Source organism: Botryllus schlosseri, chromosome 1 (assembly GCF_051294905.1).
Source record: "Botryllus schlosseri isolate E-star chromosome 1, Bs_hap1, whole genome shotgun sequence".
Classification (NCBI taxonomy): domain Eukaryota; kingdom Metazoa; phylum Chordata; class Ascidiacea; order Stolidobranchia; family Styelidae; genus Botryllus; species Botryllus schlosseri.
In genome coordinates this window covers 5,117,353-5,130,684 of record NC_137236.1, presented here as the reverse complement: position 1 = coordinate 5,130,684, position 13,332 = coordinate 5,117,353, and the positions used below count along the sequence as shown (strand labels likewise).

Here is a 13,332-nt window from a genome sequence, read left to right as displayed (position 1 = left end):
ATTGCTAGCTTGTACAAGTTTACTGTCTTAAAGGCGTGCCTCGAATGGCCAACTCGAAAAAATAGCAATTAGTATAAGGCAAGCGTCGTTAACATGTACAATTCATAGATGAGATTCTGGAATCCTGACAGATTGAACCATACAAGGCATTATTATCCCATGCATAATATACCGCATCCTAAGCTATCTGAATTAGCCTGACTACTATCATCCGACAGCACCCAAAATGCACACGTAACACTGTCTGTACTACTGTTGTTACTACACGCGCGCCTTTGTATCGCTTTCGGAAGTGCCGCATATCGATTTTACAACCCGGCACAGGCTTCAGACACACCCTTGTCACACCCATTGACTGCGTAAACCAGAACAGAGGCTGAACTAACCCGGGCAGGGGTCGCGACATTATTTTCACGGCGCGCTTACCGATTTGTTGTGCACGACGTCCGATTATGACCATATTTTAGGGTTACAGTAATTTGAAAACGTGAAAAGAGGACACTTAATTTCAACTTGCAATACTGGAGTAAAAACCGGTAAATTTCCCCCGACTTCATCATCATCATCATTGGTTTATTAGCAATTTTATCAGTTCAATACACCACAAAAATGCGATACAATGAAAAGACAGGAAGATGTCGAAGCGACAAGGAGTAGTCTATGGAATCTGACACCCACCTTGGCCTAGGCGATGTAAAGAGGAGGCATGCACACTGAATGAAAGTAAAGAAGATATAGAAAAAGAATGCGACAAGAAATAGGGCGGCATGTCATGGGAAGCGAGATCGATAGGTCAGTCGTGGTCCGGTAATCTTGAGGATGGACTGTATTTATTTAGTAGTAATTGCTTGTATTTCGACTTGAATGTGGACATGCTCGTCGACTGTCGGATGGCCGGCGGGATACTGTTCCACACATCAGGTCCGGCATATTTGATGGAGCGATGATCTTTTCGGTCGATCATATGATATTTGGACGACGTGGACGCGCGTGTGTTGTACTTGTGCGCTTTTGATTCAGAGGTAAAGAAGTCATTGAAATATTCGGGGCAACGACCGCAGTGAAACTGATACATAAACTTGGCGATTTCTAGTTTCCGCATATCTTCTATGTTTAGGACGCCGAATCTCTTCAGCAGCGACTTATTGGATGGGCAGCCAGGCCCCTTTGGGGCCCTAGCTATGATTCGGAGTACTTTATGCTGTAGTTTCTGCAGTGGCTTGAGTGCAGTTTTACTGGCAGCCCCCCCAACAGAGGATGCCATAATGTAACTTCGATTGGATTAAGGATGTAAAGAGTATCAGAAGAACCCATGCTGGCATGAAGCGCTTAAGGCTGTAGAACAGGCCGCACTTCGGTGATAATTTAGTTTCTAGGGACTGAATATGACTCTTCCAGGACATGTTCGAGTCCAGTAAAACTCCGAGATATTTGGCATTATCTGTGTTGGAAACGGGCTGACCAGCGATATTAACGGTTAGGTTATTTTTTGAATTTACTGTCAGCAATTGCGATTTCGAGGCGTTTATGCAAAGGTTGTTCTGGGCCGTCCACTCATGGACTTTGGGCATTTGGTCACCAGTCAGGGCATCCAGCTCTGCCGTCGAAGATGCGGAAGAGAGGAGGTGAGTATCATCAGCGAACAGTGTGGTGTTCAATGAGGAGGTTTCAAAAATGTCGTTGACATATAAGGTGAAAAGGACCGGTCCAAGTACTGAGCCCTGGGGCACACCACAGGTCACCGGGTGAGGAGAGGACAAGGTGTCTGAGATCGCAACCATTTGTTGGCGTCCAGTGAGGTAACTTTTCATGAGCTCAAGTTGTGGGCCCCGAAGTCCGTAACGCGCCAATTTCGAGATGAGAATTTTATGATCTACGCAGTCAAACGCTTTTTTTAGGTCGAGAAAAATGCTACATCCCACATTTCGCTTCTCTGAGATATCATAGTACTGTTCGGCCACTGTTAGGAGGGCATGAGCGGTTTGGTGTTTGTTTCGGAAGCCAAATTGTTGAGGGGAAATGACAGACATTTTGGCGAGGAATGAGGACAGGCGGGAGAGGAGCAACTTTTCGAATACAATCCCGATGCATGGGAGAACGGATATCGGACGGTAGTCGGTGACATTAGTTCTATCCCCAGCTTTGTGTACAGGGACTACTCTGGCTTTTTTTAAATAGCTTGGGTAGACTCCATTTGCTATCATGAAGTTGAAAAAATGGGCCATATATTGAGCGATATGCAGGCTTATCATTTTTAAAAACCATGATGGGATTTGGTCATAGCCGTCGGCCTTGTGCGATTTCAGTTTGTGGATGGCTACTTCTACTTCGTATTTGGTCGTATAGGTTCAAGCACAATTGACTGGGATATCGATCTCACCTCTGACCTGGCCGACACAGGTTTTGTAATAGAAGAAGCAATATTTGGGCCTACGTTACAAAAATATTCATTGAAGTGATTCGCGATGGCCGCCGGGTCTGAAAGTTTGTTTCCGGTGTCCGAATTCACAATTTCCGAAACAGATTTATGGCCTTTTTTTCGATGTAGGAGAGAGTTAAGTCCTGACCATGTTTTTCGAGTGTCCTTTATGTGTCTGTTGAAAAATCTCTCATTGTACTTTGCTTTTGCCTTGGAAATAAGATGCACGGTGCGATTCCTGAAACGTCGAAATCTTTCTCGTTCATGTTCTGGGCAGTTCTTGGTGTCTATTCGGTTATGCCACCGGTTACTTTTACGGATAAGTTGAATCAGCTTTGTGGTCATCCACGGATTTCGCTTCAATTTTCTTTGACTTCTCGAAAGGCGCTGTAGAGGTGCAAATTGTTCCAGCAGTGATTTGATAGCAGACATAAACTCAACAAATTTTTCGTCAAAGTTGTTTACCGAGATGTGGGGGATGGCTGATGTTTTAAATTGATTGAATGCGGCATCATCGATCGCTTCTTCGTCCACTATCTCTCGTCGTCTGCAGAGGTGATATGTTTCGGGGGGTGTCCTTTGTTGTTCTTGTGATAGAAAACCAATATGGTTGTGGTCACTGATTTTTGCCGAAATGACAAATGGAATGATTTCCATGTCGCGCGAGTTGGTATATATGTGGTCGATCAAAGTCCTTGACTTTTCGGTTATGCGTGTAGGCTCGGTGATCATTTGGTAGAGACCGGCGGATTTGACGGCGTTGGAGTATGCGTTGCCTTTGTGGATGGTTGATTTAACGGAGTATATTGGTATAACGCCATTTAAATATTAGTCGATAAGGAGTTGGTAGACCTTACGTAATTCCCTGAACTGAAACCTGATAAGACTTTTGTGAGTCGTATATTTTGTCGTGTGAACGTAGATAACAATGTGTGCATGTACTCTCTCGTGGCTATGAGAGACGGTCATTCAATTCATGATATTTCGCTGATTCGGAAGTCCGTTACTTTGTCGTACGTGATTCAATAAAGTTACAAGTCGTGGAGACGGAAACAAATATATTCGTCAGTGTGATCCATCGAATACGTGTCCAATAGACAGGCTTCGTGGTACGTCAGCCAACAAGGCCGTACGGCGCGGTTACGCCGGTTCGTCGAACGAAAGAAGAAACACGCAGCGAATTGTAAACGCAACCTTCTTGGAGTCAAGAATACATCTTGGAGTCAGATATACAATTATACAACTACAAACATTCGCTCTGCGTTAAATGGTGACCCCGACGTGATATCTCGTGATTGCAGAAATATCACCGAGTCAAGTCCAAGATATACGTCCAGAGGGAGACGAATTGTTAGACCAAGACATTTGAATGATTACGTGTTGCATTAAATCGCGTAGAATAAAGATATGCGTGATGAGAAATGCCTTGTGCATTAATATGTTGCTTAAATGCAGGATTGCTGCTTCATCGATTGTTGAATCGCGTAAAGTAAAGATATGCGTAGTGAAAAGCGTGATTTGCGCATTGATATATTATGTAAATGCAGGATTGCTGCATCATGTTGTGACTCCCCGTCGTAGAATGTAACGTGGGATCACCGAAGCTCGTTGCTGAAGTATGCGTTGTAGTAATATATGTTAGTCTCGTGTAGGCCCGTTTGTAGTCGCTTGCGTCATGTTTGAGATGGTCACTGCAGATTGTAGAATGGTTGTTGGATTGTTATAAGCCCTCTGTTGTTGTGTACAGACAACACGGATTTGGTAGGAATGATTGCTGCGCCCGCTGGACGGGTTGACAGTAATAATGAGAAAGTAGAAGAAGTGATTGATGACGGTGAATGGCATGTTCTGTGGGTTTTGAAGCATGATTGCTGGATGAATTATGGTGTTGACCTTGCATACACGTAGATGGTATTCGTCAGTGCATATAGACTGGTTTAGACTGGTTACGTCTGTGAATTGCATTGCATTTTCTAGTTTTTGTTGCTCTTTATTATACATTTTCATTAATTTGTTGTTAGTGCATGCGAAGTGATCTGTAATGTCACGGTTGTAACGCTTTTGTGCTGGTTTAATTATGTATTTTATTTCTTTGTTTTGTTTGAGCGCTAACTATTGTTGATCTGAGTTTCAGTTGCCAGTAGGACGGAACGATGATATTGCGAGTCGTTCCGAGATGGTTATGTAAAATAGGGTTTCCGCTTGCCACGCTTGACACGCTTGCCACGCTGCCACGCTTGTATGGTATTTCGTTTCTTTAGTTTACTTTTGCCCCTGCATATAAAATCGTTTCCTGTCTCCAGTCCCTATGATTAGCCCCAGTCCATATGTTGTATGACCCTAGGTTTGAGATTTTGACCAATATACTCGTTTTTTTTACACCAAGTTATTTTGGTGGGAAGGGGGAACTTTTAACGGAGTATATTGGTATAACGCCATTTAAATATTAGTCGATAAGGAGTTGGTAGACCTTACGTAATTCCCTGAACTGAAACCTGATAAGACTTTTGTGAGTCGTATATTTTGTCGTGTGAACGTAGATAACAATGTGTGCATATGTACTCTCTCGTGGCTATGAGAGACGGTCATTCAATTCATGATATTTCGCTGATTCGGAAGTCCGTTACTTTGTCGTACGTGATTCAATAAAGTTACAAGTCGTGGAGACGGAAACAAATATATTCGTCAGTGTGATCCATCGAATACGTGTCCAATAGACAGGCTTCGTGGTACGTCAGCCAACAAGGCCGTACGGCGCGGTTACGCCGGTTCGTCGAACGAAAGAAGAAACACGCAGCGAATTGTAAACGCAACCTTCTTGGAGTCAAGTGTGTGATTATCTCTTACTACAATCTCTCTCTAGTAGTTTCCCTAAACGCATGAGCGATCTAGTCTTGTTGTTGTGATTGTGCGACGTGCGTGCATGTATGTATTAGCACCCACGTCTTGTGAGTTGTTGGAGCAATAGGGATTAGGCTAGTCGATGCAACTGTTCTTTTGTATTTCAGTTTGATCATTTATTACGGTATTTAACCTATGAATAAATGCAAAGTTGCACATGATCAAACTTAATACGGATTAACCATGCCGAAGCTTTCTTGCCCAATCCAAGACTGCAATTATGAGACTGAATCCGAAGATACGGCCGGCGCCGTCACACAGCTCAATATCCATGCTACAATCCACACAACATGTCCTCATGTCTCGCGTTCGAGACCACCTGTCATGGAACGACCCGTCATTTCGCGTGGCTCCACTGCCGAGGAATGGCAAATATTCCTCAGAAAATGGGACGATTTTAAAAAAGGGACCGAGATACCCGACAAGCTAATCAAGAGCCACCTTTGGCAATGCTGCGAGATAACTTTATCGAACGACCTCTTCAAACAAGTCTGTGACTTCAATCAGGTCAGTGAAGGTGATATGCTGAAAGCTATTGAATCTCTAGCAGTTGTCAAAATCGCCACAAGCATGCGCACCGTTGCTCTATTTTCGGCCCAGCAGGATCAAGGACAGTCCTTCAGTGCATTTCTAGCCGAGGTGAAAGCGTCTGCAAGAATTTGCTCATTTCAAATGAATTGCACGAAGCCTGGCTGCACCCAAGTCAATGACTTTTCTGATAGAATTGTTAAGCATATTGTCATCGCCGGCCTGGCTGATGATGAGGTTCAGCGGCAAGTCCTTAGTGTTGCAAATCTCGATGCAAAATCGCTAGACGAAACTGTCCAGATTATTGAAAACAAGGAATTAGCTCTACGTGCCACCTCCCCCACATTGAGAAATCAGCATGAATCTAGCGTTGCGGCCAGCACTTCTACTGGCAAGCCGTTGCCCGATCTCTCTCAAGTCATCAAATGTGGCAAATGTGGCAGTGTCATGAAGAAGTATAAATTCTTGCATGGGAAGTTTGGTAAGCCGAGGTTGCGCGAGTTTAAACAATGTCTAGCCTGCTGGAGACAAAGCAACCAATCGGAGACACCTAGTACTGGCACCGCTTCTAGTATCAATATCGCTTCAGTATCAAACCGTACCAAAAACACTGTAGAATCTCATGCTTCGGAAGTCATATTAGACCATCACATATTTGATGGCACATACGGATGGTTGCTGAAAGACTGCAAGGCACAACCGACCATTGATCTTTTGGTCTCCACCCGGCAAGCCGATTATGCCCAGTTCAATATCCAGCGTCCCAAAATATCGCCCAAGAAGGTAAAGGCGATATCAGACACTGGTGCACAATCATCCTTGATGGGATTGAAACTGTTTCGAGCATGCGGCTTCAAGGACCAGCATCTCATCCCGGTAAAGAAACGCTTGGTTGCAGCTAATGATGAGTGTATCCACATCCTGGGCGCTGTGTTTCTGCGACTTTCGGGTGCAGCAGTTTCTGGCGATGTCATAGAAACCGCTGAGATGGTATACATTACGGATTCTACGAAACTCTTCTACCTTAGCCGAGATGCCATGCAGAAGTTGGGCATCATTGGGCCCGATTTTCCTCAGATTGGGGCAGCAGCACTCCACGCGACACGAGAGTCAACCCTTGAGGGTAACCCACATCAAACATGTAGCTGCCCACGGAGGTCCACGCCTCCTTCACGACCCCAGCAGCTGCCATTCCAGCCTTGTGCGGAGAATGTGGATAAAATGAAGCAGTGGTTACTTGAGAGGTATGCATCATCCACATTCAACAAGTGCAAACACAGCCCACTACCAACCATGACTGGGCCGCCTATTTCCATTCATATCGATCCGTCGGCGACACCGACTGCAGTCCACACACCGGCTCCCATTCCACTTCATTGGAAAGAGGAAATCGAGAAGCAGTTGGAGGCGGACGTAAAATTGGGGGTGATTGAAAAAGTGGAGCCGAACACGCCAACGACCTGGTGTCATAGGGCCATATGGGTGCGCAAGGCAGATGGCAGCCCGAGGAGAGTTGTTGACTTCCAATCGCTGAACCGCTTTTGCTCTCGAGAAACACACCATGTTGTGCCTCCTTTCAAACAAGCACGCTCGATACCTCCAAACACTTACAGGTCTGTCACAGATGCCTGGAATGGCTACCATTCCGTGCCCGTGCGTGAAGAGGATAGACACCTTCTGACATTCATCACTGAGTTCGGGAGATATCGGTATAGAGTGGCCCCGCAGGGATACCTGGCCAGTGGCGACGGGTACGCTTACCGCTACGACAGCATCATTGCCGACACACCACGCAAAACGAAGTGCGTGGACGACACGGTCCTCTGGGACGATGATCTTGCCACGCACTGGTGGAGGATGATTGACTATCTAGAATTAATGGGCCGTGAAGGTATCATCCTAAACGCCTCCAAGTTCCAGTTCTGCCGCAGACATATCGAGTTCGCCGGCTTCGAAATTACTGCCGAGAATGTTCGCCCTCTGCCCAAATACTTGGAAGCAATACAGTGCTTCCCACGGCCAACAAAAATAGCAGATATACGTGCATGGTTTGGGCTGGTCAACCAGGTTTCTCATTATGGCCGGCTTTCTACCATTATGGCACCATTCAAACCGTTACTAAGCGTGAAAACTCCATTTTGCTGGACTTCCGAACTTGATGATGCATTCGCGAACTCCAAGCTCGAGCTCATCAACGCAATCAAAGATGGAGTACGTATCTTTGACCCCACTAGAAGAACGTGCCTGACCCCGGACTGGTCAAGGTCCGGCATTGGCTACTGGCTGCGACAGAAGTACTGCAAATGCGTTTCCTTGACCCCTGACTGTTGCGTCCATGGGTGGAAAATCACTCTCGCTGGCTCAAGGTTCCTCCGATCCGCCGAACAACGATATTGTTCTATAGAGGGCGAGGCGCTTGGAATCGCATGGGCATTAGAAGATACGAAGTTCTTCACCCTCGGATGTGACGATCTTATCATCTGCACTGACCACAAACCTTTGGTAAAAATCTTTGGGGACCGCTCCCTTGATGAAATTACTAACACAAGGATTTTTCGCCTGAAGCAGCGCACATTGTCATGGCGCTTCCGTGTCGTCCATGTTCCTGGCAAACTCATTCCTGCATCTGATGCGTTCTCCAGGCACCCTGCTTCCTCGACTCCAGTGGATGACATGCCGTTGGATCACTGCGACAGTATCGTGGCTTCTCATGAGGACACCAATCTGATTGAAATCAGCATCGTGGCTGCCTCCCGAGCATCATTGAATGCCATTGAAGTTGTCTCCTGGGACGATGTAAAGCGCAGTACTGCATACGATCCTATTCTCAGTGAGTTAAAAAATCACATCATATCAGGATTCCCAGACAAATCGGACAAACTGCCTTTTCAACTACAATCATATTGGCGGTACCGCGACGACCTTTCGATCGTAGACGATGTTGTCATGTATAATGACCGGATTGTCGTTCCCCCGCCGCTGCGAGGGGTTATCTGTGAAATCTTACACTCGGCACACCAAGGGACTGCTGCCATGTCACAGAGGGCGCAGGCCACAGTATTTTGGCCTGGGATGACTGAGTGTATAGCACGTACACGAGCACGTTGTGACAACTGCAGTAAAATGGCACCGAGTCAAGCATACATGCCTCCGGCCGAGCCATTCATACCGACCTACCCTTTCCAAGCTGTTGCCGCTGATTATTGCACCGCCGCAGGCCACCACTATTTAGTCGTCGTTGACCGCTTCAGCAACTGGCCAGAGATATTCCATGTGAAGCACGGTGGCCAAACGTCTGGAGCCCTCGGACTCCAAGATGCATTACGAAGTTACTTCGGCACGTTTGGTGTGGCCGAAGAACTTAGCAGTGACGGGGGACCCGAATTTGCTGCGCACAGCACTCGGGAATTTTTTCGAAAATGGGGGGTGCGCCACAGGCTGTCGTCAGCCTACCACTCCAGGTCAAATGGTCGCGCGGAGGCTGCGGTGAAATCGATGAAACGACTCCTTCTCGGCAACATTTCGCAGGATGGCAGCATCCGGACCGATGCAATTACTCGGGCATTGCTACAGTTTCGCAATTGCCCCGACCCCGCGAATGGACTCTCCCCTGCAGAAATAGTATTTGGCAGGACTTTGAAAGATGCGTTGCCGATCAAAGCATGGGTCCCAGTTTTCACCCAGCGCAACATCAGGCCATTATGGAGGAACCTCTGGCAGAGTCGCGAGCACACGTTACGTACCAGATTTGCGAAGCAGCTGGAATCTCTGTCGTTGAACACTAAGCCATTATCACCACTTCTTGAAGGTGATGTCTGTCGCATTCAAAACCAAAACGGTCGTTATCCCCTTCGCTGGGACAGAACCGGCACTGTGGTTCAGTGCCGAGACCATGACCAGTACCTCGTGAAAGTGGACGGTTCCGCCAGATTGACGCTACGTAACAGGAAATTTCTACGCAAGATTGAGCCGTACTTTCCGAACCAAAAGCACACATATTTTCAGCCAACGGTCTCGTCTCCCGGCACAGCTACGTCACCTCTAGTCGTTTCGCCACCCGCTCTAAGTGGACAGTCGAATGAGGTAGACCCTGGCTTGCTGAGATCCACCGAATCGAGTGCAGAAGATCATCTACCAGTTGAAGTACCGATCGACGACACTAGTGTACCCGCACCGTCTGACGATAGACGCCAGCGCTCAGGCAGAAATGTTACCCCGCCAGTATGGCACAAGGACTACGTTATTGGGGCACAAAGTTTATGTTGATTCCCGCTTCAATCGCCATTAGAGTATTTGGTTGGACGTTCTCTACACGCTGTATTTTAAACTCCTCACTCAATGCTCGTTGATTTCGTTAGGAGTTGGGGGGGATGTGTGATTATCTCTTACTACAATCTCTCTCTAGTAGTTTCCCTAAACGCATGAGCGATCTAGTCTTGTTGTTGTGATTGTGCGACGTGCGTGCATGTATGTATTAGCACCCACGTCTTGTGAGTTGTTGGAGCAATAGGGATTAGGCTAGTCGATGCAACTGTTCTTTTGTATTTCAGTTTGATCATTTATTACGGTATTTAACCTATGAATAAATGCAAAGTTGCACATCAAGAATACATCTTGGAGTCAGATATACAATTATACAACTACAAACATTCGCTCTGCGCTAAAAAAGTCATTTTTCCGACCCGACTCCTTTTGTCGTATTCTCCGTTGGTTGACTAAAAAAAATGAAGAAGAGGTCAACTTTCCCGCTCAATTCACAAAACAACACCCGGAACGTTTCTTGGGCACTAATTTGCTATATTTCAGTTGAATTTAAACCTATTTTTAGCCAGAATTTTCAAAACAGAGGACAATTTCTCAAAAAAAGAGGACATTTGGACGTCCTTCGAGGACACTTTGAAATAAAGTCAATAAAGAGGACGTATGGTAACCCTACCATATTTTTGGAGGAATATTATGGGCCGCAGAAGGCTTGGAGATTTGCGTTAATCGGTCGCCATGTCAGTAAAGGTTACTAACTGCTGATATAATGCTAGTTTAGTAATTGGAAAAAAATCTTATTCGACATCATAGAAGCTTGTTAACAACACATTCTGTGTTGCTTGATCGACAAAATAAATAAAATATCATTCTACTCTATACGTTCACAGTTCGTTGACTTCGGCGACAATGTTGATCGGGGACTCCCCCTCTCTGATTAGATTTTTTATTGGTAAAAAAAAGTAATATGTCAGTGCTGTGCTTCTGTTTGGATAACACATATTAAGGGTGTCGTAGAATGGTGACCATTCTCGCACACGCCGTGTGATTAGCAAGTTGTGGAATATCAAATTATATCTCTGGAGCTGGACTACACAACGGGATATCAGAATCATACGTCGTTCTTTGCTCGTTTGTTCAAGGGCAGTTCAGGAACTTATACAGGTTAGTTTTGCATTCTTTGTTGCATTATCGTTGATGTCTTTGGTATTGGTACAGTACTTATAAATCACGGTTTCTTCATTGCTAAATATCTGGTATGCTATTCTATTTTTGTCTGTTTGTTTTACTAGAGGACGTAGAGGTTCTATCACTTCTATGTAGACTTATGCAAACTATCAATTAGTTAGTTGACAATCAACTATAATGGATGGTTTTGTGACTAGTTCTAGTTCTAGTTGAAGATTTAGTGAAGGGATTAGTTATACTTAGTTGCCGAACCACTAGAAAAGGCGTGTCGTCGTTTGGTGTGAATCGTGATTACGATGTTCTGTTGTGTGATGTTCTTGCAGTTGCAGCCATTGCTAGCCTAGAGTCATCACTACGAACAGTGGTGTAGCCAATAGGTGGGTTTTGGGGACAAATATTCTCCCATTTCAAACTTGTACCGATGTTCTTGTGGAAAATCGATCTGATTCTGATAATATACAAATTTACGAGCTGCTTCGTAATTCAATCTAGTTAGTTTGTTGTGTCATTAGTTCTATTTCCCGTCTTCTTGGCTACCAACTGCAAGTTATTAAGGTTGTTACAAATATTTTGTAAAAATCCTAGCATTTTATCAACTGGCCAGTGAAATTTGACAAAATAAGTTATTTTTGTCAGTCCGTCTGTCAATGAAAATATTTTGTTTTGCAGATTGATTTGTATTTGATTTCACGATAATGTGTGATAACGTTCACATTGCTACTAGAGAGAATCCCGATTTCGTGTGAGATGACTCTACCAGTAAACGATACACAAACGTCCATTTCTTGGCAAAGAGGGATTCTCGAAATGATTTGAAATCTTGGAGCACGGAACGTAACAAGTTTTCGCTTACAAAATTGTACCAAAAGTGTCAAGTTTGTTAACACAAGGAATCTATGCGACTGCAGTTGTCGTATGCACCAACGCCTGCTTCTGTGAAACCCTTACGAGTGAAAACAAGGATTCGGTCTAAAGCTTGTAAGTTGTCATTCTCATATACTTTTTGAAGCTGATGTATCACATTAAATTGGACCACCTCTTGACAATTGTGCATTGGTAATATCTCTTGATTCTCAGCTCGACTTCTAGTCCTACTTGAAAAACAGATTCCACCTATTCCACCTATGTGGTTAAACTAATTCTACTATTTTATTATACTTTAGTAATATGTGGTTTGTTTTGATACAAGCATAGAATTTGCGAAATATAATTAATTAGCAGGAATGGTGAATTTCTTCTAACTGCAAGTTTTAGCTGCTGTGTGAGAATATAAATAACCCACCTACATATAGATGAGAAACATTTGACTGTGCAGCTGTTCACTCAGATAACAACATCGATTTTGTGGTCTCTTGGTAAACGGATACGGTAGTATTATTGCAGGTGAACTGACCGCAATATTTCCTTGGTAAAATCGAATAACATATTAATATTAAAAAATGAACCAGCATTTGGCCCACACTGGTCAGGGGTAATCGTCAGCAACTAGTAGAGAATTCAAAAGAATTTGTATATCACGAGTTTCATTAACTAGGCTACTAAATACTATTACATTAACCAGATATGACATCACAGGCATGAAATTTCGAATGGGTAGGATAGTAATCTATATCACGACAGTACACTGGTACGCGTTTCTAGTTGTTTCTCAACTGTTTTTTTTTTAAATGTGCAACTTGAATTAGAATTACACATAGGCCTACTCACTTTTCGTAATCTGCAACCAGTACTAGGCCTACTATCTAAATTTCAGGCACTACTCGTGAAGCAACATGCGAAAGACAACATGTGTCAAGAGATCAGTCTCCATTGCAGTTTGAATCACAAGCACCTCGTTGGATTTCCCGGATGTTTCAAGACAAGGATTTTGTTCACATCGTTCTCGAGTTGTGCGAAAGAAGGGTAACAGCATTTCCATGTTACAAATGCAATGTCTCTCAAACTGTAGCGCAATTGTATCAGCCTTGTAGGGCTCGGTACTAGCAGACTGTCCAATGAGAACAAGCGGTCAAATCTAATCTAAGTCAGAAGCACAC

The 13,332-nt window shown here is 44.5% G+C and overlaps 3 protein-coding genes across 6 annotated transcripts in view; all 3 read left to right on the top strand.

Moving 5' to 3' along the window:
• The window catches only part of LOC145441575 (uncharacterized), a 232,529-nt gene extending 222,073 nt beyond the window's left edge, over positions 1–10,456 (top strand). The window contains exon 3 of the mRNA XM_080322656.1: positions 5,428–10,456. Within this exon, the coding sequence (XP_080178782.1) occupies positions 5,504–10,114 (4,611 nt within the window). The 5' untranslated portion in view covers positions 5,428–5,503 and the 3' untranslated portion in view covers positions 10,115–10,456. The remainder of the gene's footprint in view (positions 1–5,427) is intronic.
• LOC145436146 (serine/threonine-protein kinase PLK1-like) overlaps positions 1–13,332 on the top strand; it is a 992,061-nt gene that overhangs the window by 206,028 nt on the left and 772,701 nt on the right. The gene's annotated exons all lie outside the window — the stretch shown is intronic.
• The window catches only part of LOC145443015 (uncharacterized), a 290,638-nt gene that overhangs the window by 133,853 nt on the left and 143,453 nt on the right, over positions 1–13,332 (top strand). The gene's annotated exons all lie outside the window — the stretch shown is intronic.